Source organism: Vipera berus (assembly GCF_964194415.1).
Source record: "Vipera berus genome assembly, chromosome: 1".
NCBI lineage: Eukaryota > Metazoa > Chordata > Lepidosauria > Squamata > Viperidae > Vipera > Vipera berus.
Genome location: NC_138202.1, coordinates 362,152,815 through 362,177,057, shown reverse-complemented (window position 1 = coordinate 362,177,057; position 24,243 = coordinate 362,152,815). Strand labels below are relative to the sequence as shown.

At 50.4% G+C, this 24,243-nt stretch overlaps 1 protein-coding gene across 2 annotated transcripts; it reads right to left on the bottom strand.

Moving 5' to 3' along the window:
* Positions 1–10,410: 10,410 nt before the first annotated feature.
* On the bottom strand, positions 10,411–24,030 carry PIGS (phosphatidylinositol glycan anchor biosynthesis class S). Of its 2 annotated transcripts, none has more exons than XM_081314204.1 (12): positions 23,947–24,030; positions 23,652–23,791; positions 21,888–21,999; positions 20,462–20,551; positions 20,161–20,252; positions 18,914–19,124; positions 16,408–16,550; positions 16,203–16,317; positions 13,581–13,726; positions 12,798–12,898; positions 11,219–11,429; positions 10,411–11,112 (listed from the first exon to the last, which is right to left on the bottom strand). In XM_081314204.1, exons 1-12 carry the CDS (start codon positions 23,987–23,989, stop codon positions 10,837–10,839), a joined length of 1,680 nt encoding a protein of 559 aa, XP_081170330.1. In that variant the 5' UTR covers positions 23,990–24,030; the 3' UTR covers positions 10,411–10,836. The 2 variants fall into 2 exon arrangements, with proteins under 2 accessions (XP_081170330.1, XP_081170331.1); XM_081314205.1 differs by having other exon boundaries at positions 23,652–23,786; positions 23,947–23,964.
* Between the last annotated feature and the right edge of the window lie 213 nt (positions 24,031–24,243).

The window sequence follows — 24,243 nt, the reverse complement described above, 5'->3', positions numbered from 1 at the left end:
CTCTTCAGCCCGGGCTCCCCGCCACTCGCAGGTAGACTGCCTCGCGTGCTGGAGGGCAGCGCAAGCGCCGGACTTTGCGGAGTCTTTTCTGCCAGTCCAGGGTTTGCTTAATCCTGGCTTGCTGAATCAACAACATTGTCTTCCGACGCACTAGACCAGAGGTAGCCCACCTTTAAGACCTGTGGACTTCAATTCCCAGAATTCCCCAGCCAGCTGGCTGGGGAATTCTGGGAATTGAAGTCCACAGGCCTTAAAGTTGCCCACGTTGGATTCCCACCTACTAGACTGTAAATCTCAGTTTGCAGATGCTCAGCTCAACATCTGAATTACTCTAAGCTGGTGTAGGCGGGACCATCTTTGTGAAGAGCTGCCAACCGCGAAGACATCCGGCTGCCAGTTGCACGTGGGACGCCCAGTGTGGCAGCGTGTCAAGCGGTTTGCGGCAGCATCACCGTCACTCCACAGATCTTGCCGGGAGGGCCTGCCCTGGGCCCCTGCCACCAAACCACGCCCGAGTGGGACCCTGGTGCTTTCTCCCCTGCGGCAGCACCTGCCCACTGGAACACCATCGCCAAGAGACTGAGGTGCCCTAATCTGTTGGCACTGAGGTCCTGGCTGTTTCCCAGGGATTTGGGTGCGAGGTCAGGCGAGGTCCATCTGCGATGCTGTTTTATGAGTGGGCTAGGAGATGGAAGCCCTATAATTTTTCCATGAATTTTTAAATTTATACAGGATAACTAAATCTCTTTTGTTTTCCCAAAGTTAATTGTAAGAGAGCCAACTGGGACTAATGGTTAAGACACCAGGCTAGAAACCAGGAGATGGCGAGTTCCAGTCCTGCCTTAGGCATGAAAGCCAGCTTGGTGACTTTGGGCCAATCACCAGGAAACAGTGAGTTCTAGTCCCGTTTTAGGCATGAAAACCGGCTGGGTGACTTTGGACCCGTCCGTCTCTCTCAGCCCAGCCCAGCCCACCTCAAAGGGTTGTTGTTGTCAGGAAAAGAGGAAGGTATACTGGATAGGTTCGCTGCCTTGTTGTTGTTGTTGTTAGCTGCGAAGTCGTGTCCGACCCATCGCGACCCCATGGACAACGTTCCTCCAGGCCTTCCTGTCCTCTACCATCTTCTGGAGTCCATTTAAGCTCAGGCCTCCTGCTTCAGTGACTCCATCCAGCCTTCTTCTCTTGCCTTCAATCTTTCCCAGCATTAGGCTCTTCTCCAGTGAGTCCTTCCTTCTCATGAGGTGGCCAAAGTCTTTTGAGTTTTAGCTTCAGGATCTGGCCTTCTAAAGAGCAGTCAGGGTGGATCTCCTCTAGGACTGACCGGTTTGATCGCCTTGCAGTCCAAGGGACTCGCAGGAGTCTTCTCCAGCAGCAGAGTTCAAAGGCCTCAATTCTTTGGCGCTCAGCCTTTCTTATGGTCCAACTTTCACTGCCATACATTGCAACTGGGAAGACCATAGCCTTGACTATACGCACTTTTGTTGACAGGGTGACGTCTCTGCTTTTTAGTGTGCTGTCTAGATTTGCCATGGCTTTCCTCCCCAGGAGCAAGCGTCTTTTCATTTCTTGGCTACAGTCCCCATCTGCAGTGATCTTGGAGCCCAGGAAAATAAAATCTGTCACTATCTCCATTTCTTCCCCATCCATTTGCCAGGAATTGATAGGGCCGAATGCCATGATCTTGGTTTTCTTAATGTTAAGTTTCAACCTAACTTTTCCACTCTCCTTCTTCACCGGCAACAAGAGGCTCTTTAGTTCCTCTTCACTTTCTCCCATTAGAAAAAGGTATCATCTGCATGTCTTAGGTTGTTTTTTTATTTTTTATTTTATTTTAATTCCATTTATATCCCACCTTTCTCCGAAGACTCAGGGCAGCTTACAAGCTTAGCAGTAGCCTTCATTCTATGTATATACCTGCTTATTAGGGCTTTCATACACACCCCAAGCGGCATTATTACAAAGTCAGCTTAATTGCCCCCAACAATCTGGGTCCTCATTTTACCTACCTCGGAAGGATGGAAGGCTGAGTCAACCTTGAGCCTGGTGGGATGCGAACCTGCACTAATTGCAGGCAGCTGGTGTTACTTAAGGATATTTCTTCCGGCAATCTTAATTCCAACTTTTGATTCATCTAGCCCTGCCTTTCTCATGATGTGCTCTGCATATAAGTTAAATAGGCAGGGCGACAGTATACAGGCTTGCCGGACTCCTTTCCCAATTTTGAACCAATCAGTGGTTCCGTGTCCAGTTCTCACTGTTGCTTCTTGGCCCATGTATAGGTTTCTCAAGAGACAAATAAGATGGTCTGGTACGCCCATTTCTTTAAGGACTTGCCACAGTTTGTTATGATCCACACAATCAAAGGCTTTAGCATAGTCAATGAAGCAGATGTTTTTCTGGAACTCTCTAGCTTTCTCCATGATCCAGCGAATGTTGGCAATTTGATCTCTAGTTCCTCTGCCTCTTCGAAATCCTGCCTGTACTTCTGGTAGTTCTCTATCCACATACTGCTGGAGTCTAGCTTGTAGGATTTTAAGCATAACTTTACTAGCATGAGATGTAGGAAACCTGTGATATTTCCACCTTAGGCTCACATAAAATGGCGCAGGTCTGGCTCAGGGCAGAGACAAGTTTTCAGATGACCTTGCTACGTGCAGACGGACACCCGTTGGAACACGTACAAGAAAGTAACACATACAAGATAGTTACAGGAACAAAGACATTCCATGCAGAAACGTAGCTAATTTATAACCTTAAGATACCTGCTTGATGTATAGTTGAAATGCAACCATTTGTAAACATAAGATAATTGCTTGCTGCATAACTAAAATGTAACCATTTAACTGCTTGTTGCTTGTGCTGACTTTGTAACCTATGTTAACTTGCTGACTTTGTAACCTATGTTAACTTGCTGACTTTGTAACCTATGTTTCCAATAAAAGAGAGCTTAGGACTTCAGTCTGGGCCCTCATCCCGAGAACACTCAGAGAGACGTGTCCTCACTCATTGGCAAGTCATGAGGAGCCCGCCAGGTGCGAAAAACCCACAACTGGTGACCCCGACGTGATTCTGCGGAATACGTCTTCAGCCGTCCATTCCCGATGGTGGCTAATTCAACCTGGCTGCTCTCAAGCAGCAGGTTCCCATCAACCTGGCTGTTCTCAAGCAGCAGGTTCCCTTCAACCCGGCTGCACAGCAGCGGGTTCCCAGCAACCCGACGTGATCCACCGCGAGTGGATACGTCTCTGACGGTCTCCATACTCATCGCCTGGAATAGGCTGTGCACCCGATCTCGCCTCGTGAAGACGACGATCCATTCGTGAGTATGGGGAACAAATTTTCTAAGCAACAGGCAGCGTACCTGAAAGAGCTTGAGGAAATAGTCAGAACTTCTAATATTTTACTTAAAAGTAGTGGCAAACAATTACCAGCAGTTTCAAAAAAGGAGTTGATTGCTTTAATGAAATATATTTGGGAAAATACTCTGGCTTATCCGGAAAAGGGCTCATTGAAAACAGGGACATGGAGAAAAATTGGAGAATGGCTCCATGAACCTCCTCGAGCACCTCCAAAAATGTTAACAACCTGGCGAGTCTTAATGGAATGTTTGTTGATTCACGAAAAGGGACTTAAAGAAGCCTTTTCCGTTTCTCCGGCTCCCCCTCCTTATGAGGAACCTATTCAGCCGGGAGAAACTAAGCAGGGCACCTCAGCTGCGGCTCCCAGTGCCCCTCAGGCTCAGCCAGAAGCAATTAACAATTATCCTAGAGAAGGAATGGTGGCAAATGCTGTTAGACAGGCCGCCCGATCAGGACAGCTAACATTGGAAGATTTGTCTTGCTATCCAGTAAACATCTAACCAGCCCTGGCAGCTGGAGGAACTGGAAGTCCATTGCACACATGATATTGACACCTTCACAATATGTAGTTTGGGAATCTGAGTATAAAAAAGAAATAGAGAAAAAAATTCTTGCTGGATTACCTCAAGGGGTAGATAGGGATCAATTATTTGGCACAGGACAATTCGTTACAAATGACCAACAGGCTCAAAGCCCAAGGGAGGCTTTTAATTTGATACAGGAAGGGGCTTTAGCAGCTTTCCGCAAGATATCCTCAGGGAAAAGCTAAAATGTCTTTTGCAAAAGTTTATCAAGATCCCAATCAGGCTTATTCAGACTTTGTGGATGGACTGCAGGAAGAAAATACAAGGCAAATAGACAATGAATATGCCCGAAATGAACTCCTGTTAAAATTGGCTTATGTGGGGCTTGAAAGAGCCTCTTGGGGCGAGCTGTTCTCAGTAAAGTCCAGGGGCGCGCCTGTTGATTTCAACTGCCTGGACCTGCCTGAGATCTAGCTAGCTCTCTGGATTATTGTTTTGGCCTAAAACCCCAAATTGATATGTGTGTTTTGTTCTGTTTTAAATAAATGTTGTCTTAATATATCTGTGTATATATGTCTGTCTGTGTTGTTCTGTGTTATTTCCAAGACTTGGAAGAGGGTCAAAATCCTCTCTGATAACACCAAACAAAAAGGCCTTATTTAACAATGTATGGTTTGTCTGGAGAAAGTATGAAATGGAATTTTTGTATGTGAAATTGTTTATGCAAGCAGTCAGAATGGAAGTGAATGAGTTAAATTGCTGATATGTAAATGTGAGTGTGTGTGAAAGGAACAGTAAACTGCAGATTTTAAAAGCCATGGATGATGTGTGAGAGAAAATGCATGTAAAGGAGAGCAAACTATTTTTATTTTTTATTTTTTTGGTGGTGAGATTTTTGTAAAGTTTCTTTTACCCCCCCCCCAACCCTGCTCTGTTACTTTAAGAGTGAGAAAGGGAGAGACAGCCAGAAGAAGGGGGGGTGGCTGGTCCTTTTAACCATTTTTTTTTCTCTGCTTAGAATTCCAGTCTGAGAAAGGGGGGTGGATGTGAAACTTGATGCCCACTCTTGCAGTTTCAGCTTGCAATTTTGTTTACTCGAAAGAGGAGAGATTATTTGTTGGACAAGTTTTTGGAATTCTTTGAGTTTTAGTTAAACATCACCCAAAAGAAATTACTCTGATCTTTTTGTGGAGTTGTTTTTTGTTTTTGTTTTTGTTTTGTTTTTGATGTTTTTGTGTCTGTGTGCAGGACACATTGATAGAAGGTGATATCTGGGAGAATTTCCCTCCCTTAATCAGCACTAGCCTGTGGATTTTATACCTTACAACAGGCTCTGAGATTGTTAATACAGGAAAGGGGGAACATATACACTGACTCCAAATATGATTATTGAATCTTCAATACTTTTGGAGAAAAGAAATGTAGAGCATTGATTAATAGCTAAGAGAAATAGTTGGCTCATGCAAAAGTTGATAGAAGCTGTGGAAGCAGAAAAGACAGAAGTTAGGCCAGAATGGCATAAGGGCAGTGAATGAATGGATATAGAAGGGAGAAACAGAAAAGTGGTTTTTAAGTTGGTTTGCACAGATTTGTGAATTGCATGCATGAATTGTATGCCTTAACACAAGCCTTAGAATGCTGAAGGAACAAGAATGTACTATAGAAATATGGATAGGGAGAAACATGGGAAGTAGAAGAAAGTGAGAGGTAGATGTTGCATGATGGGAGTCGGATGTTGCTATTGTTTAACCAATTGAAAACTTTTGGAGTGGATTCATTTATCCCATACGCCCAAAGTTTCTGTTTTAACCAGAGAAGCACAATTGGCTCAACTGATTTTTAAAATTCGTCACCGAACGAAAGCCTTGATTGGGCTGGAGATAGATACTCTTTTTGTGCCTATGTCTTTGCAGATTTGGGAATCATTTTTTCAAACCTCCAGTGAATTGCAATTTTCCTTAGCTGATTGGCATGGCAAGGTTTCTTGCCACCCACCACCCGATTATTGTTTGCAAATTGTTCGCACTGTACCCATTGACTGGTTGTCACCCTTGTCTCCTCACCCCCTACATTCGGCTGTTACAGTTTTTGCAGATGGGAGCAAGGAGTGTGGCGCCTGTGCCTGGTTGGAAAATGGTCAATGGATAACCAAGCAAACAACACCCCAGCGGTCAGCTCAAAAAGCTGAATTGGCTGCTTCAATTTTGGCCTGTCAAATTTTTTCATTTCAACCTTTGAATCTTATTGTGGATAGCTTTTATGTTTATCACACAATTCAAGTGATTTATGGATCTTATTTATCCCCATCCATTCAACCAGATTTGTTACAACTTTTTTTAACCTTGCAAAATTTGCTTTTTCAACGCCAACATCCTGTTTTTGTTGCTCACATTCGTAGTCATCAGCCTTTTCCAGGTTTTTTGCAAGAGGGAAACACTGTTGCAGATCAGGCTGCCTCCGGACCTTCGGCCTGTTCCTTGCAACCCCTCACCCCCTGGGAAAGTCATTCATATTTTCATCAAAATTCCAAAGCTTTGCAAAAGCAGTTTGGCATTACCGCTGCAGAAGCTATTGCTATTCGCCAGCAGTGTCCAACCTGCAGCCAACAAGCCACTGCAATCCCTATGGGTGTCAATCCAAGGGGATTGGAGCCTTGCCAAATTTGGCAAATGGATGTTACACAATATGCACCATTTGCCCCATGGAAGTATTTGCATGTTTCAATTGATACTTTTTCAGGATTCATCATGGCTACCCCCCAAAGGGGAGAAGCCACCAAACATGTCGTTAATCATTGTATTCGGACCTTTGCAGTGCTGGGATGTCCAAAAGTACTTAAAACAGATAATGGCCCTGCTTATAGCAGTCAAGCCATGGCAGAATTTTGTCATTATTGGCAAATAACACACAAATTTGGAATTCCATATAATAGCCAAGGCCAAGCCTTGGTGGAAAGGGCTAACCAAACCTTGAAACATGCTTTAGATCGCTATAAAAATCAGAACGGGGGAAAACGAAGCCCCAACCTCCCAGCAGTGCAAGAAACTCTTAACCTTTGCCTCTACACTCTAAACTTTTCAAACTTGACTGGCCATCCCTTAACCACAGCTGCAGAGCGGCATTTTTCTTCTTCTTCTTCTTCTTCAGATCTCCCTAAGCCACAGGTTTGGTACCGACAACTTCCAGACCTGACTTGGCAAGGCCCCGCAGACCTTATCACCTGGGGCAGAGGCTACGCTGCAGTCCAACTGCCAGACAAAGTGCTGTGGATCCCTGGTCGCCATGTTCGCCCATATCATGCCTCCACAAAAACAACTACGGACCCCGCTAAAGATGACAGCATGGTTTGTGACTTTTTTCAGCCTTGCTCTAACACCACTGCCTGATGCCACTAAAGCACAATTCCATCTGAAAGCTTACCCCAGACGTCAACTCCACTTTACCAGCTATCCCATCCTGTTCTTTACACCTTTGACATTGCTTCCAGTCAAAAATGACTCTTTTCACACTGTTTTTGCCCATCGCATGGACCCAGAAGGAACAACCTGTTGTCAACAACAAGTCTATGGTCATTTATCATCATCATCCATGTCGAGTTTTGCTTCAACTTATTGTTAGCCCCAGGACCACTGGCTTCTATTATTTATTGTCAAGGTTTCAGTAGAGGACGCCAATTTAAAGACTGGGTAGAACTTGCTTCCATTGATAACTTTGCTAAACCTCCCCTCTCCCAGGACTTGTTTGTTTACACGCATCGTTATAAGACCAAGGCAAGACAGATGAACATGTATAAAGCTTTGTCCCGGCGTCAACGTTCCGCTGATACTCAGACTGAGGGACAATGTGAACTCTGTATGGTTACCACCAAGCTAGGTACAACAATAACCAAAATATTTATATTATGCAAAATCGCTTGGCCCTGGACTATCTCTTAGCTAAAGAAGGGGGGGTATGTGGAAAATTTAATCTTACAAATTGTTGCATTGAAATTGATGACAGTGGGAAAGTGATTCAGGAGATCACAGATAGAATGATTAAAGTAGCTCATGTTCCTGTTCAAACATGGAATGGTTTTAACTTTCAGGAATTATTTGGCTCCTGGTTTCCCAAATTACCTGGTTTGCAAGCTATTGTAGCTTTAATTAGTATGATTGCTTTAGGATGTATTATTTTGCCTTGTATTTTACCTATTTTTGTTAGAACTATCTCTAATAGCATTTCATTTATAGCAGAGCAACGTGCCATCAAGCATGTAAATGCCTTGTGGGAAAGAAAATATCAGTTATTGCCTCAAGAAGACCTTGAGTCAGATACTACGGACCGCGCCATTGAAAAGGCCTCCTTCGTATTAGACACAGATGGCGAGGAGGGCCAAAAGAAAGCCTTATGCTTAGCAACGGAATGCACCACATCTCTGTCCTCCTGAGCCCTTTGGGTCAAAAAACAAAAAAGGAGGAGATGTAGGAAACCTGTGATATTTCCACCTTAGGCTCACATAAAATGGCGCAGGTCTGGCTCAGGGCAGAGACAAGTTTTCAGATGACCTTGCTACGTGCAGACGGACACCCGTTGGAACACGTACAAGAAAGTAACACATACAAGATAGTTACAGGAACAAAGACATTCCATGCAGAAACGTAGCTAATTTATAACCTTAAGATACCTGCTTGATGTATAGTTGAAATGCAACCATTTGTAAACATAAGATAATTGCTTGCTGCATAACTAAAATGTAACCATTTAACTGCTTGTTGCTTGTGCTGACTTTGTAACCTATGTTAACTTGCTGACTTTGTAACCTATGTTAACTTGCTGACTTTGTAACCTATGTTTCCAATAAAAGAGAGCTTAGGACTTCAGTCTGGGCCCTCATCCCGAGAACACTCAGAGAGACGTGTCCTCACTCATTGGCAAGTCATGAGGAGCCCGCCGGGTGCGAAAAACCCACAATGAGAAATGAGTGCAATGGTGCGATAGTTTGAACATTCTTTGGCACTGCCTTTCTTTGGAATTGGAATGTAAACTGATCTTTTCCAATCCTGTGGCCACTGTTGAGTTTTCCAAATTTGCTAGCAAATTGAGTGTAGCACTTTTACTGCATCGTCTTTTAAGATTTTGAATAGCTCAGCTGGAATACTGTCACCTCCACTAGCTTTGTTGTTGCTCAGCTTTTCTAAGGCCCACTTCACTTCACATTCTAGGATGTCTGGCTCGAGGTCAGTGACCACCTCATTGTGATTATCAGGGACGTTAAGCTCGTTCTTGTATAGTTCTTCTGTGTAATTTTGCCACCTCTTCTTAATCTCTTCCGCCTCTGTTAGGTCCCTGCCATTTTGGTCCTTTATCATGCCCATTTTTGCATGAAACGTTCCCTTCATCTCTCCAATTTTCTTGAAAAGATCTCTGGTCCTCCCTATTCTATTGTTTTCTTCTATTTCTTTGCATTGTTCATTTAAGAAGGCATTCTTATCTCTTCTAGCTATTCTCTGGAATTCTGCATTCAATTGGGCGTATCTTTCTTTTTCTCCCTTGCCTTTCGCTTCCCTCCTTTCCTCAGCTATTTGCAAAGATGCCTCAGACAGCCATTTTGCTTTCTTGCATTTCTTTTTCTTTGGGATGGTTTTGGTTGCTACCTGTTGTACAATGTTGTGAACCTCTGTCCATAGTTCTTCAGGCACTCTGTCTATCAGATCTAATTCCTTAAATCTATTTGTCACCTCTACTGTATATTCAACAGGGATATGATTTAATTCATACCTGAGTGGCCTAGTGCTTTTCCCTACTTTCTTCAGTTTAAGCCTAAACTTTGCAAGGAGAAGCTCATGGTCTGAGCCACAGTCAGCTCCTGGTCTTGTTGCTTCTCCATCTTTGGCTGCAGAGCATATAGTCAATCTGATTTCTGTGTTGACCGTCTGGTGATGTCCATGTGTAAAGCCGTCTCTTGGGTTGTTGGAAAAGAGTGTTTGCTATGACCATCATATTCTCTTGACAAAATTCTATCAGCCTGTGCCCTGCTTCATTTTGTACTCCAAGGCTGAACTTGCCTGTTATTCCGGTTATCTTTTGGCTTCCTAGTTTAGCATTCCAATCCCCCATGATGATAAGGACATCATTTTTGGGTGTTAGTTCTATAAGGTGCTGTAGGGCTTCATAGAACCGGTCAATTTCATCCTCTTCAGCACTGGTGGTTGGGGCATAGACTTGGACTACTGTGATATTGAGTTATTTGTAAAAATAATAAATGTGAGATACCAATCAATCAATCAAACTGTCCATAGGCTTTAAAGTTGCCAAGCTTGGACACCCAAGACTAGAACCTCCTTGGGGCCTTAAGACCTAGGCCCATTTTTACTTTTCATATCGTAAGCCGTCCTCAGTGAGCTGGGCGGCACAGAAAATTAACAAACAAGCAAACTTGCTTTTGGCCTTCCTTCTTTGCAAGCAGCCTCTTGACACCCTCCTCACTGGCAGCCCCCCCTCCAAAAAAACACAGGTCAGCTGCGAAAGAGGCTCAGAGCTTCCGCCGGTCAGCCAACCCAACTTTAATGGAAGATCGATCCGACATTTCCTCGGGAGGCAAAGGGGGGACCTCCCATTCTGGTTTGGGGGGCTTGGGGTGGGGGAGAAGGACTGTGCCCTCCAAGAGGCCTCACTGCATCAGTTGGGCAATTTCAAGAGAGGGAGACACACACACACACACCCCGTGCAGCTGAGTCTTGCAGGAAACCCCCCCCCCCCCCGTCGCCTCTCTGTCCAGCCTGGCCAGCAATAAGGAGAGCTTCTGAAGTCCTTTGGGCTCGTTTGCAGCGAAAGGGATGTGCTCTTTTTAAAAAGGAGCCAAGTGGAAACGCTCCTCTCCTCAACGGGGAGTCCGCCATGCTGGCCGGACCTACCACCATTAGGGCAGATGCCCGTCCAAGAGTCCGCCCCCCGCCTGGGTGTCCAGAAGCCCCTCAGTCCACCTTGGTGGACTCCTTCTGCCGCTGCTTCCTCTCCCAAACCATCTTCATCAGCGAGAGGAGGATGGGGACAGCCATGGGGAGGAAGAGCGGGATGTAGATGGCAAACTTCTGGTCGTCGGGGAAGTAGAGCAGGTGCAGGAGGGAGGGGTCGAAGAAGGCCCGCTCGGAGGAGGTGGCCGCAGCCTTGCTGGCCTGGAACGCCGAGTCCAGGTGACCCAGGCTGAGCTCCGTCATCGCCTGCCGGGCAGACTCCACGGCGCGGTAGACCTGCGGGAGAGGGCAAGGCACCGACTTGGCATCCTGAGGAAGGCTGTGACCCCCGAACCCCACCTCTGGGAGGTCCCCACTGACCCCCACGTGCCCCTCCCTGTACCTCCGAGGCTACGTCGTCCTTGATGACAATGTTGCTGATCTTGTCCAGCAGCTGAGCCAGCGAGGTCAACGTGGTGGAGACGGTGGCCACGTTTTCCACCGTGCGGGTCCACAGCAGGCGGTCCAGCTCCCAGTCCGTCAGGCCCTCGTTCCCGGGGGTCTCCAGCAAAGCCCCTCCTGGCAGTGGGCCGGAGGAGATGCCGAACAGTAGTCTGGGGATGGGGCAAGCAAGGTATCAGGAGGTGGCTGAATTTGGGCCGCTGTGCCCCCAGAGGTTTTGGGAAGAAGGCCGGGGGGGGGCAGGGAACCCCCAGGGGGGCAGCAGAGCCCGGATGCTTTATGGCAGTGGCAGAACCAGCCAGCAGTCAGGTGGCCAGAGGTTTCCCTGGGGGCTGTTGGAAAAGCTGATGTGGGGAGGAGGGCAGACCCATAGCAATAACCCTGGGCCCTCCATGCAAGCCACTAGGGGGAATTAGCAATCACTGAAAGGGGGGGAACATGGGACAAAATCTTGGTGCACAACTGCCCAACCCAATACAGGCAGTCTTCAAGTTGCGACCACGATGGAGCCAAAATTTATGTTGCTAAGCGAGACAGGTTGTGAATTTTGCCCCATTCTACGACCTTTCCTGCCACAGTGACTATTACTGCGGTTGTTAAGTGAGCAACGTGGTTGTTAAGTGAATCCGGCTTCCCCCATTGACTTTACTTGTCAGAAGGTCGCAAAAGGGGATCGCGTGTCCCCAAGGCACGGCGACCGTCATAAATACGAGTCAGTTCCCGAGCCTTTGAATTTTGATCACATGATCGTGGGGATGCTGCAAGGGTTGTAAGTGTGAAAAACGGTCCTACGTCACTTTTCAAACAGTCTCTACATGAACCGTTGTAAGTCAAGGACTGTGTCACGCCCCCGCTCCCCATTGGAGCCTGAATCTGCTGAGGAAAATGGAGCCGGAACATTGAGGGAAGGCTTCAGGGGAATGTGGGGAAGAGCAGGCCGAGACAGGCCAGGGCCTTTCAGGATTGGGACAGGATGAACAGGAGAGGCAGAGGTTATGAGCAAGGGCCACCTCCTCCTGATCCTAGAGCAGGGGTCTTCAAACCTGGCCCCTTTATGACTTGCAGACTTCAACTCCCAGAATTCCTGAGTGAGAAAGGGGCACTATGGTCCCTTGATGACTTGCAGACTTCAACTCCCAGAATTCCTGAGCCAGCTGTGCTGAGGGGAAAGGGAGAGGCTTCTAAGCTGAGCCATGCTGGCTCAGGAATTCTGGGAGTTGAAGTCCACAAATCATAAAAGAGCCAAGGTTCCCCACCTCTGCCCCAGCGGAATGACAGACCTCTATCGGGGGACGCCCCCCACAAAGCCAGAACTAGAGATGAGGAGGATTCATCTCTGTTCAGTCCTTAAGCAGACTCGGATTCCCTGAATTCAACAGGGTTGGACTAGATGACCTCTTAGGCCCCCTCTGATTGCATTAAACCAAGGGGAGTGCTTTAGGAAACTTTCTCCTGCCTAAACAGAGAGTTTAACCGAGACAGCCGCTCCCCCCACCGCAAAACCCCGACGTTGTGCTCACCGCAGCTGGGCCAGGAAGACCTCCATCGTGCGCACCATGTCCACCTCCACCTTCCTGGGCAAGGAGGTCTTGTTGGCATCTCCGGGCTCAATATTGTAGACCTGGCAAAGAGGGGCAGCAGCTTAAGAGCAGAGAAGCAGAGTTTGCGGCCCCCAGGTGCCACCAAAGGGCCCCCTCGGTTGTGTTCTGTACCAGCCTGCTACCGGCCTTGCAGAAAGGCAACCCCTGTACAAACGGTAGACACTGGAAAACAACTGAGGCTGGAAGGCGTCTGCCAAGTTTAATTCACAAGCAAAACAACAGAACAAGAGACAAAACACCGGAACTGTGATCCTCAAACGGAGCGGTTGCTTTCAGCAACCAGCCCTTCCCCAAACACTCCCTTTATTAGAGTTCAGGGCGTGGCCTCCCTGTGCCTCCTTCCGAGGAGTCCCACAGCCTTTCTCTGCTTGGTCCTGCTCGACTGCCTCCTGCGTCGGGCGTCCTTGAACAGGGCCAGCTGTGGGTCATCATCATCCGCACTGTCGGGCTCGCACAGCTGAGAAGAGGGCCCTGTCTGGGGGCTCTGCGAAGCCTCCAAGCCGTCATCAGCCAGTTCGTCTTCCACATTCTCCTCCTCCCCCTCGTCTGAGTCATCCGAGACATCCGAGCCGGCTGCCGGACCCACAGGCTGGCCCTGAATCACAACAGGTTGCCCTTTGCCGGGGCAGAAACCTGATCCAACCCACCCCCCCAAAATTAATTCTGACGGGCAACGCACCGCGAAGCCGCCGCGCTCCTCACCATGATCCCGCCCCAGCGGGGACTGTGGAAGGCGTTGGTGGGCACCGCGGCCCCCTCCTTCCCCCGGATGTAGAGGGGCGAATGCAGCCGCTCGGGGACGTAGAGCAGGAAGTTGAGGACCGGATAGAGCGAAGCAGCGCTGGAGCCTGCCAAGGAAGGCCAGCAGGTCGCGCTCACCTGTGCCACGCAGGTGGCTCCTTTCTCGGCGGTGCCCGAGGGCAAAAAGGCTGGCGAGGGCAGCTGGACAGCTGGACTCACATGGAGGAAGAGCCCCGAGTGGTGGAGGGGGTCTCCAAGCCCAAAGTGGGACAGGCGTTTCTCTGGGGTGCTCTCTAGGGCAGCCTTTCTCAGCCGTGGCAACTTTCAGATCTCCGGCTTTCAACTCCCAGAATTCCCCAGCTAGCTATGCTATATTGGGCACGTCCAGTTTAATGAAGAGAAGGACGAGGGGTGACAGGATATCTCAGGGGCTGCCCCTAAGAAGAGGCAGTCAAGCTCTTCTCCAAAGCACCTGAAGGCAGGAGAAGAAGCAAGGGATGGAAACTCGTCAAGGAGAGAAGCAACCTGGAACTAAGGAGAAACTTCCTGACAGGGAGGACAATTAGCCAGTGGAACTCCTTGCCTCCAGAAGCTGTGAATGCTCCAACACTGGAAGTTTTTAAGAAGAGACTGGACAGCCGTTTGTTTGAAATGGCATAGGGTTTCCTGCCTGAGCAGGGGGTTGGACTAGATGACTTCCAAGGTCCCTTCCAAAGTTGTTTATTATTATTATAAAAACTTTTATTCATAAAACATGAAACTCAAGTCAACTGAACACTCAAATTGACTGGCACTAATGGTTGACGGGGGTTGCTGCCAGCATCCTAGGTATCAACCAGGTATCTCCTTAAAATGTAAGATGTTTTGTAGCTTTGCTGGAGTTATTGCAGGAATGTTCAATTTCTTGATGTATTTTGCAAAGTTTTCGGACATCGTTCCCTGTGCCCCGATGACAATGGGTGTCACTGTTACACGTTTCATCCATAATCGCGCAGTTTCATGGCCAGGTTGCGGTATTTCGTAATTTTTTCCATTTCTTTTTCTTTGACTCTGGCATCTCCTGGTACAGCGATATCAATCAGCTATACGCTTCGGTTCTCTACGACTGAGATATCTGGCATGTTGTGTTCCAAATGGCGATCTGTCTGTATTCGGAAGTCCCACAAGATCTTCACCCTCTCATTCTCGACAACTTTTTCCACCCTATGTTCCCACGACTTTTTGGACACAGGCAAGTCGTATTTTTTACACAATGCCCATGTCTTGCTTTGCAATCAGTTTGTGCGATTTTGCTACACTCACATATTAAATGTGAAACAGTTTCAGCTTTGTTGTTGCAAAGTCGGCAATTTGGATTGTCAGTAGATTTTTGTATCTTCGCTTTCATGGCATTAGTTTGTAGTGCTTGTTCTTGAGCAGCCAGTATTATTATTATTACTATTACTATTATTATTATTATTTCCACAAAGTTGCCAAGATTGGACACCTCTGGTCTGGCCTGCTGGAAACCATTATGGTTGATTCAATAAACCAGGTTTAAACAAACCCTGGACTGTCACAAATGGTGTTGGGGTTTTTTTCAAAAGCAGAGGGAGAACCATCCCAGGCTGGCACTTGTGGTGCCTCCAGCATGCGAGGTGGTCTACCTGTGAGGAGCCAGGACCACTTGAGACCCTTGCTTGACCGCAAAGCTCTCTGCACATGCCCAGCAGCCGTCTCTCCATCCCTGGCGGCCAGAGGCTATGCTGGCTGGGGAATTCTGGGGTCTGAAAGTTGCCAAGGTTGAGCTACACTGGTCTAAGCCTGCTGACCTTTCCCAAGATGGCCCAAGCGGCTCGGGGCCACAACCTCTCTTGCACCGAGGCTGCCTCTGGGCACTCCTGAAGCCCATCATCCCTAGCCTGGAAAGCACCATGCTTGGGAAATGTTGTCAGTTGATTAAAGTCCTTGCAGGGATGATATTTGGACTCCTGAAAAATGAGATTGCATTCAAACAACAAAGGTTTAAATCAAGTTTAGTTTACAGCAGTGTTTCTCAACCTGGCCAAGTTTAAGATGGATGGACTTCAACTCCCAGAATTCCCTAACCAGCTTTACAGGCTGGGGGATTCTGGGAGTTGAAGTCTACCCATCTTAAACTTGCCCAGGTTGAGAAACACTGGTTTACAGAATTCATCCAGGTTTATGGGCTCAATGAAGCTCAATGAAGAAGCAGCCTGGGTTGAGTTTGAAGCAATTTTTTAAAAATTGTGTTTAACTGTTTTATAGTTTTAGAATTGTAAGCCACGCAAAATCACTTGGCTGAGATGGATGGATGAATGGACGGACGGACGGATGGGCCCGTCTCTGAAGGCTTCTTGGCAACCGTAGGCAAGAGGCCTTTCCTTCCCAGCCTAACCTTCAACCCCAAATCTCCTGGTGGCCTCCATTCCGTCCGTTCTTGCTAATTTTTAATTAAACTAGAACCAATAAAATTATTTTCTGATCCAGCAGTGCAGCCACCAACCCACTTCCCAAGGCCAGCCCCTGCCCGAGATTGGGGGTCCCAATTGGAGCCCCCCAGATGGCATCCCCCTTGCTTACCCAGCCGGGCCTCCACAGGGTTAATGACGTGGGGGAGACTCTGCACGCTCAGGGTGTAGCTGGCGGTGGCGGGGTCAAAGCGGGGCGTGACTCCCAACACTGCGTAGTAGAGGATCTGGGGCCAGGGAGAAAGAGCAGGGCCCATCAGCCTGGGCCTGGCAGGGGGTCCGGCTCCCACCACCCCACGGCCTTTGGCCTCACCCACTTGCGAGTCCACCGAGAATTCAGCCAGTGGGCTGAGCTTCTCCAGCAAGGGTTTCACGTAGCGCCGGAGGGCTCCCTCGATGTCCCAGCGCACGTCGTGGGCTTTGGGGTCCGGGTTCAGCAAACTGAAGGTGATCTCGTACCCTGGGGGGGGGGAACCGAGAGTGGGGGGGGTCAAGAGTCTCCCCAGGCCCACCACCAAGGCACCTCACTTTTCCTAAGCCGAGTCCCACTGCCCAGTCATCCTGTGAGGACGGGATCAGGCCAGGTCCTCCGAGGACCACATCAGGCCTCCGTGCCTGGCAGGATTCGCATGCGCTACTTTTCCAAGCTGGCCTGTTTCCAGCCCTCCTCGCCCGTCGCGCGCCAAGAAAACACCCGGAGGTTTTTAACCGGAGATTGGACAGCCATTTGTCTGAAATGGTGTGCACGGCTTCCTGCCTGAGTAGGGGGTTGGACTAGAGGACCTCCGAGGCCCCTTCCAGATCTGTCATTCTGTTTACAGGTAGTCCTCGGGGTATGACCACAGTTCAACCCAAAATTTCTATTGTTCAGTGAGACGTTTGTTAGGTGAATTCGTTCTGCCCCGTTTTACAACCTTTCTTGCCGTCGTGAAGCATATCACTGCAGCTGTTAGGTTAGTCACACGGTCGTTAAGTGAATCTGGCTTCTCCCCATTGGCTTTGCTTGTCAGAAGGTCGCAAAGGGGGGTCACGTGACACACCCCCGGGGACCCTGTAGCTGTAGTAAATACATGCCAGTCAGGTTTTTCACTGCCATTGTAACGTTGAACAATAACTAAACGAACTGTCATAAGTCGAGGACTGCAATTGGGCAATCGCATACGGGTAGCCTTCCGCTTATATCCATTGCTGGGAGCAGAATTTCCGTCGCTAAGGCAGGCGGCCGTTAAGTCACACTCAATTTTGCAACCTTTCTGCTACGGTTGTTAAGTGAATCAGAGCCATCAATGAGTGACTCACACAACCGTTAAGCGAATCCAACTTCCGCCACCGAATCGGCTCGTGGGGGGAGCCGGCTGGGAAGGGGGGCCAAGGGCAGCCAGGGGAGCCGAGCGGGTGGCAACCCTCTTAGGTCCAGGCCGGATGCCACATGCCCAAATTCTGACCACGTGGCTGTGGAGAACGCCGCAACGGTCGTAAGTGTGAGGACCAGTTCTAAGTCACTTATTCCCAGTGCTGGTGGAACTTCTATCTGTTGCTTAAAAAATGGCGGTAAAAACCTGAGGACTTTCTAAGATGGAGAGGCTGGGCCTTGCTGACCGCTGCTTAAGCCAACATTCCCGGTTCTCCTTCTAATCTTGGCCCACCAGCTGGGCTGTGAGAGTGCAGCTGGCGTCAGGCGTTGCCATCAACCAGGATGTGTGTGTGTGTGTCTGTGTGCGTGCTTGGGCTGGGGTCCTGCATGCAGCCTGCCTTCTCTCACGCTCAGAGGCTTGGCACAGGGTGGGACACCTGGGACCCACCCACCCCACTTCATAATGGAATACAGGCAGTCCTCGACTTACAACCGTTCATTTAATGACCGTTCGAACTTACAGCAGCAGCCCCGCAGTCACGCGATCAAAATTCAGGTGCTTGGCCACTGACTCGTATTTGTGACGGTCGCAGAGTCCCGGGGTCACGTCACGGTCCCCCTTTTGCCACCTTCCAACCAGCCAGATCCACTTAACAACCGGGTTACTAACTTAACAGCCGCAGTGATTCACTTGCTGTGGCAGGTCATAAAACAGGGCAAAGCTCACCTAACAAATGTCTCACTTAGCGACAGAAACTTTGGGCTCCGTCGTGGTCCTAAGTTGAGGGCTACCTGTAACAGAATAAGAGAATTGGAAGGGGCCTCGGAGGTCCTCTAGTCCAACCCCTTGCTCAGGCAGGAAGCCCCGCAACATTTCAGACAAACGGCTGTCCAGTCTCCGGTTAAAAACCTCCGGATGTTTTCTTGGTGCACGACTGGAGAGGATTGCCGGAAACTTGCGAATTCACTTAACAGCCACAGTTTTGTCCTCAACTATGGTTGTAAATTGATGACTCTGGTGGAGCCTTGGTGGAGCAGTGGGCTAATGCCTCCTTAAGTAACACCAGCTGCCTGCAATTAGTGCAGGTTCGAGTCCCACCAAGCTCAAGGTTGACTCAGCCTTCCATCCTTCCGAGGTAGGTAAAATGAGGACCCAGATTGTTGGGGGCAATTAAGCTGACTTTGTAAAAATGCCGCTGGGGGGGGGGGGCGAAAGCCCTAACAAGCAGGCATATAGATAGAATGAAGGCTACTGCTAAGCTTGTAAGCCGCCCTGAGTCTTCGGAGAAGGGCGGGATATAAATGGAATTAAAATAATAATAAAAAAAGACTCCCTGTATTTTAATTTAACGCAGGGCATCCAGGGGGGGGTGGTTAACCCTTCAGGAGAAGGAGCTTGCTGCAGGGGATGGGGGGGGGCTGTCCTCCTCTCCTTTGGCTCCCCCTCCCCTTTCGGGGTCCGGCCATACCAAAACTGGACTTGAAGGGACGCTTCCACTCAGCCCCCGGCTGGCCCAGCGGGACCCGGTCGGCCAGGGCCTCCACGACGGTCTCGGGGGTGAAGGACATGGCCTGGACCAGCTGCTGCAACCGCTCAGTCAGGGCCCCCAGCACGTCCTTGGCCCCCGGGGGGGCCCTGAGGATGGCGCTCCGGTGCTTCCCGAGGTACATCTCCGTCCCCTGTGGGAAAACGGGCAGACATGTGAGTGGCCTGACTGCCCTCAGCCGGCTGGACGGGGCCGAATGACCGACTGACCCCCCCCAGGAGAATCCGCGCCAGCCCAACCCCGGCCCACCTTTGGCCAGTTGGGGGCTTTTCTGGCAAAAACGGTGGGGAAGGCCGCCCAAAGCGCTGCTGGAACTGTTTAGAAATCATGCAGGCTTTTTTCCCAAAAGTTATCCAAGGAAATGCCGGAAGCACGGGAACCTTTTTGGCTATTAGCCCAAAGAAATCGTCTTGCGCAGGGAGGGAAAATTCTGTATTTTATCAAAGGTTGGGAAAAACAAGGGGTAGAGACGAAGAACGTCACTTGTATTATTCAGCAAACAAAATTAACCCAGACAACACGATGTTTATCGAGCACCAATCAAATATAATGACAGAACATTAATTTTTTAAAAAAATAGAAAAAAGGAAAAAAAAGCAAGTAAAACCTGGTTTCAGCCGTGGTCGTTAAGTCGAGGACCGTCTGTAAATTGAATGTCTGTCTGTCCGTCATCTCCCAGACTTTGGTTTGCCCTCTTAAGCCACATAGCATCTATCTAGGGCAGGGGTCCTCAACCTTGGCCACTTTAAGACTTGTGGACTTCAACTTCTAGAATTCCTCAGCCAGCTTTGCTGGCTGAGGAATTCTGGGAGTTGAAGTCCACAAGTCTTAAAGTGGCCAAGGTTGAGGACCCCTGCTCTAGGGTCTTTCTAGATCCCCCAGAAGCTGCAACAGAGCCGGGAATGCCAGCTTCTAGAGCAGGGCTGTTCCTACCTTGCCCACTTTACGCGCTGCTGCCTCGGGAATGCTGGGAGTTGAAGTCCACAGGTCTTAAAGTAGGCCAAGGCGGGACACCTGTCGTCGGTTTGAACCTGCTTCTACCCCCACCCCCTCTCGCTTGCTGGCTATGGGAGGTGTTCAGCTACCTCCTTCCCCACCCCACCCCTCCCCACCCAAAGGCAGGCTACCCAGAGCCAGGGGTGGAGCCGGGAGGGCGCCAGACCGCCTACCTGGGGCAGGAGAGGTGAGCTGGGGGGAACCACGTAGATGGTGAGGGATCCCACCGGCAGCCCTTCCGCCGGCTGCAGCCCCTTGTCTGCCTCTGGAAGGAAAAGGAGGGGTGACGCTCAGAGACCCAGGGGAAACCCCCCACCCTTAAGGGCCCCTTTGCTGGCACACAGGGGGCTCCGGGAAGCAGGTCCCCTGGCCCAGAGGCTGCCTCCATTCCGTGGTCCTGTAGGAGCCGGACAGCCCCCCTCCCCCGCCCAAACCAGAGCCGTAGCTGGACCCCCTCCCACCGTCAGCCGTTACCTTGGACCGAGGCCAGCGACAGGAAGGCCTGCTCCGGGGAAGTGGCCTGGCGGAAGGAAAGGTCGTAGCGCGCAACCACACCTGTCTTGGCTGAAACAAAAGGGGGGAAGGATGAAACACCTGGCGAAGGATAAGAACCGGTGCTGCGTCCTATTGGGAGCAGGATGTTCAGGAGGGTCAAAGCGCCCCAGGGCGAGATGGGGGCCAGGGGCTGCAGCGGCCAGTGGGAGCAACTGCCTATTTAATGCATTTCTATGCTGTCCATTTCACTGTCACGAAAACTATGTTTTGCCCGCACCTCTGGCATCCTGGATGTAGGTGCCCACGCTGACTGGCGCTGCCGCCTTTCCCTTGGCAGAGGAAGTTGCACGCGGCACAGGTGAGATGGAAGCTGGTAATCTACTCTGGACCTTCTCTCTCTCCCTCTCTCTCTCTTTCTTTCCATCTTTTTTCTTTTTGTCTTTCTTTCTATCGCCCTTTCTTTTTTTCTCTCTTTACCTGTCCGCTTTTACTTCCAATTTATCTCCTCTTTCTTTTTTCTTTTTCATTCTTTCTTTTGCTCTCTCCTCTTTCTTTCTTTCCCTTCCTTCCGTCAGAGCCCACTTCAATACTTCATCCTAAGCAAGCAGAACTCATGGAAGCAGTTTCTTCCAAAAGGAGCTTTTATTGGGAGAAGCTGATAGCAGGCACGATACACAGGATCTGAGGGTTTCCCGCGCAGATCGACAGGTTAAAAGTGTCCTAAAGCAAAACTCCACCCCACAGTTCATCCGGTCAGTTCAAGCAGGCCAATCCCCAGGTGTTAAGTCCGTTGCGGGGCCGGGGGGGGTGGGGGACCCATCAGACCCTCTCCGGGCTGCAGAGATGCTTTGTCGGTTTTTTGCACCCTCCCTTGCACGCGGAGATAAACCAGTTGCCAGAGGTACGTTCCTTCCTTCTCCCCGCTTTCTAGCTGACGACAAGGAGGGAGATAGTTCGCAGGAGGACTATGCATCAACAGCGAAGTAGCCATGGAGGAAGTCAAGGCAATAACCCTCAAGCGTTGCCCCCCTCCCCTCCAGGAGAATGGCAGAACCCAGGAAGGAGAGAGAAAAAGGCCTGAGTTAAAGATAAAGAAGGGGCCCGTTAGGATACCGGTTCTGACACCTCTTTTTTCCCTGTCTTTTTCTCTCTTTCCTCCTTTTTTATTTTTATCTTTCTCTTTCCTTCCCTCTTTCTATCCTTTCTCTTTCTCTCTCTCTTTTTCTCTCTCTCTCTCTGGGATGCCTGACCCCAAACCTAAAGCCATTTACAGCACCAGGGGAGGAGTGGGGAGCCCGGCCTCAAAGTGTCGCTCAGCCCTGCAGCTCTGGCTGAAAGGCCAGCCTGGCCGGCCCCAGGTCAGAAGCAGGAAGCCCCCGCTGCCCCCTAACCCAGGACCCCTTACCATTCACGGGAATCTCCATCTCCTGCACCTGCCTGAAGGGGACCTTGCGCTCCTGCTCTTCCGGGAGGACTCCCTTGGCAAAGACCACCCAGACGGGCACCATCAGCTGGAACTGGATCAGAGAATGCCCCGTTAGCCAGAGGGAGACACGGCCCCACGCAAAAGCCAGGGGGTCCCTGTCCTCGAGCCAGGTGGGAATCACGGGAGCTGCCGGCCAAGATGTGCAGAGGGCTCCGGATGTAGGTTAAAACCAGGAATGTGGCTTCAGACACAAGAGGAGATCTGTGGTTTATTTGCGGGCGGCTTCGATCCACATTTCACCATCTAAGCAACAGTTGGAAGGGGGGAGTCCAGGACCCCTTTCCTTGGCTTCCCTAGGAGACACCGCAGAATAAGGATTGCCCCCGCCCCCAAGGCCTTCTTCTGACTTTTCCTGCTGGCTTGGCCTCACACACACACACCCGACCAGGATCCACAGACTGCTCCGTCCGGCAGGCCCTTTTGAAACACAGGTGGTCCTTGACTTACGGCCAACTGCTTAGGGATCGCTGGAAGTTACAAGAGCACTAAAACATAGTGCTTATAACCAATACAGCATCCCGAGGACGCTTGGCAAGTGGCATGCACTTACGAGGGTTGCAGTGTCCTGGGGTTATGGGGTCACGATTGGCGACCTTCCAAGCTGGCTTCCGACAGGGGATGGGGGAAGCCGGATTCACTTAGCAACCGTGTTATTCACTTAACAACTGCAGCGATTTGCTTATTTTTCAAAGCCCCCGAAGGCCGGACAAGAAGCAACGGATGGGAACTAATCAAGGAGAGAAGCAACCTGGAACTAAGGAGAAACGTCCTGACAAGGAGGACAATTAACCAGGGGAACAGCTTGCCACCAGAAGTAGTGGGTGCTGCAGCACTGGAGGTTTTCAAGAAGAGACTGGACAGACATTTGTCTGAAATGGTATAGGGTTTCCTGCCTGAGCAGGGTTTTTTTTTTAAATTCCATTTATATCCCGCCCTTCTCCGAAGACTCAGGGCGGCTTACAAGCTTAGCAGTAGCCTTCATTCTATGTATATGCCTGCTTATTAGGGCTTTCACACACACCCCAAGCGGCATTATTACAAAGTCAGCTTATTGCCCCCAACAATCTAGGTCCTCATTTTACCTACCTCGGAAGGATGGAAGGCTGAGTCAACCTTGAGCCTGGTGGGACTCGAACCTGCACTAATTGCAGGCAGCTGGTGTTACTTAAGGGGGCATTAGCCCACTGCTCCACCAAGGCTCCTTTGGACTAGAAGACCTCCAAGGCCCCTTCCAGCGCTATTCTGATTCTTGGGCTTAACTGTGGCAAAAAAGGTCTCAAAATTGGACGCTGCATTGCTTAGCCACAGAAAATCTGATTCCAAATATGGCCGTAACTGGAGGACCACCTGTAACTCTTGTGGCTGTGGCCGCAACCTCAAGGGTCAAAGCAGTGAGAGACACCCCCCCCCAGATGTTTGCAGCCAGGGGCTTCCCAGCAGGCCAAGAGGAGCAAAGAGGAGGAGAGGGAACACAAGCCCCTACCCCAATTCTGCCCCTCACTCACAGGCCACTTTCAGTGCGCTGGCAACTCCAGTCGCTAAACGAGTGGCTGTAAGTTGAGGACTGCCCGGGCGCTGCCTATCTCTGGCCCAGCCCGCCCCAGGGGGTCCTGGACTACAACCCCCCACCGCCCACAGCCACCGAAAAGGCCGGGGATGATGGGGGAGGGCGTCCTTGCTCACCAGAAGCGCGTCCAGCTCGGCGATCTCGGAGTCGGGCAGCGCCGCCCGGTAGGTCTCGGTCGTCTTCCACCAGAGGGGCAGCCCCACCAGGACGGCCATGGCGGCGAAGGAGAGGGCCGCCTGCTTGCCCCGCGCCTTCTCTGCAGGGAGGGAAGCTCCGTCCGTTCTCCCGTTCATTCCCAGGGAGTTCCTCAGGCCGCCCCCCCCACGCGCCCCCTCCCTGCCAGGGGGCCCCAGCGCGGGAGAGCCCCCCCACCCACCCCACCCCACACACTTCGTCCACTCGGCCCCGCACCTGCCGCATCCCGGGCCGCCGCGCCTCTCGCCTCGGCCGCCATCGCTCCGCGCGGAAGTCGCCTTCGAGCCTGGCCGGCGCGGGGGCGGGGTTATGACACATGGAACGCGAGCGAGCCAATGGAAACGCGCCGCGCTCAACCGGCAGGGGAAACATCCAATCAAAGGCTCGAGGGAACACGCCCCGAGTGAAGGAGCGCTTGCCCATCTTAAGGCAGGGCAGGGGGGGGAGAGAAATGGGCGGGGTGGGGCTGGGCTCAGAAGAACCTATCAGGCCTCCTCACCGCTGCGGCAGCGC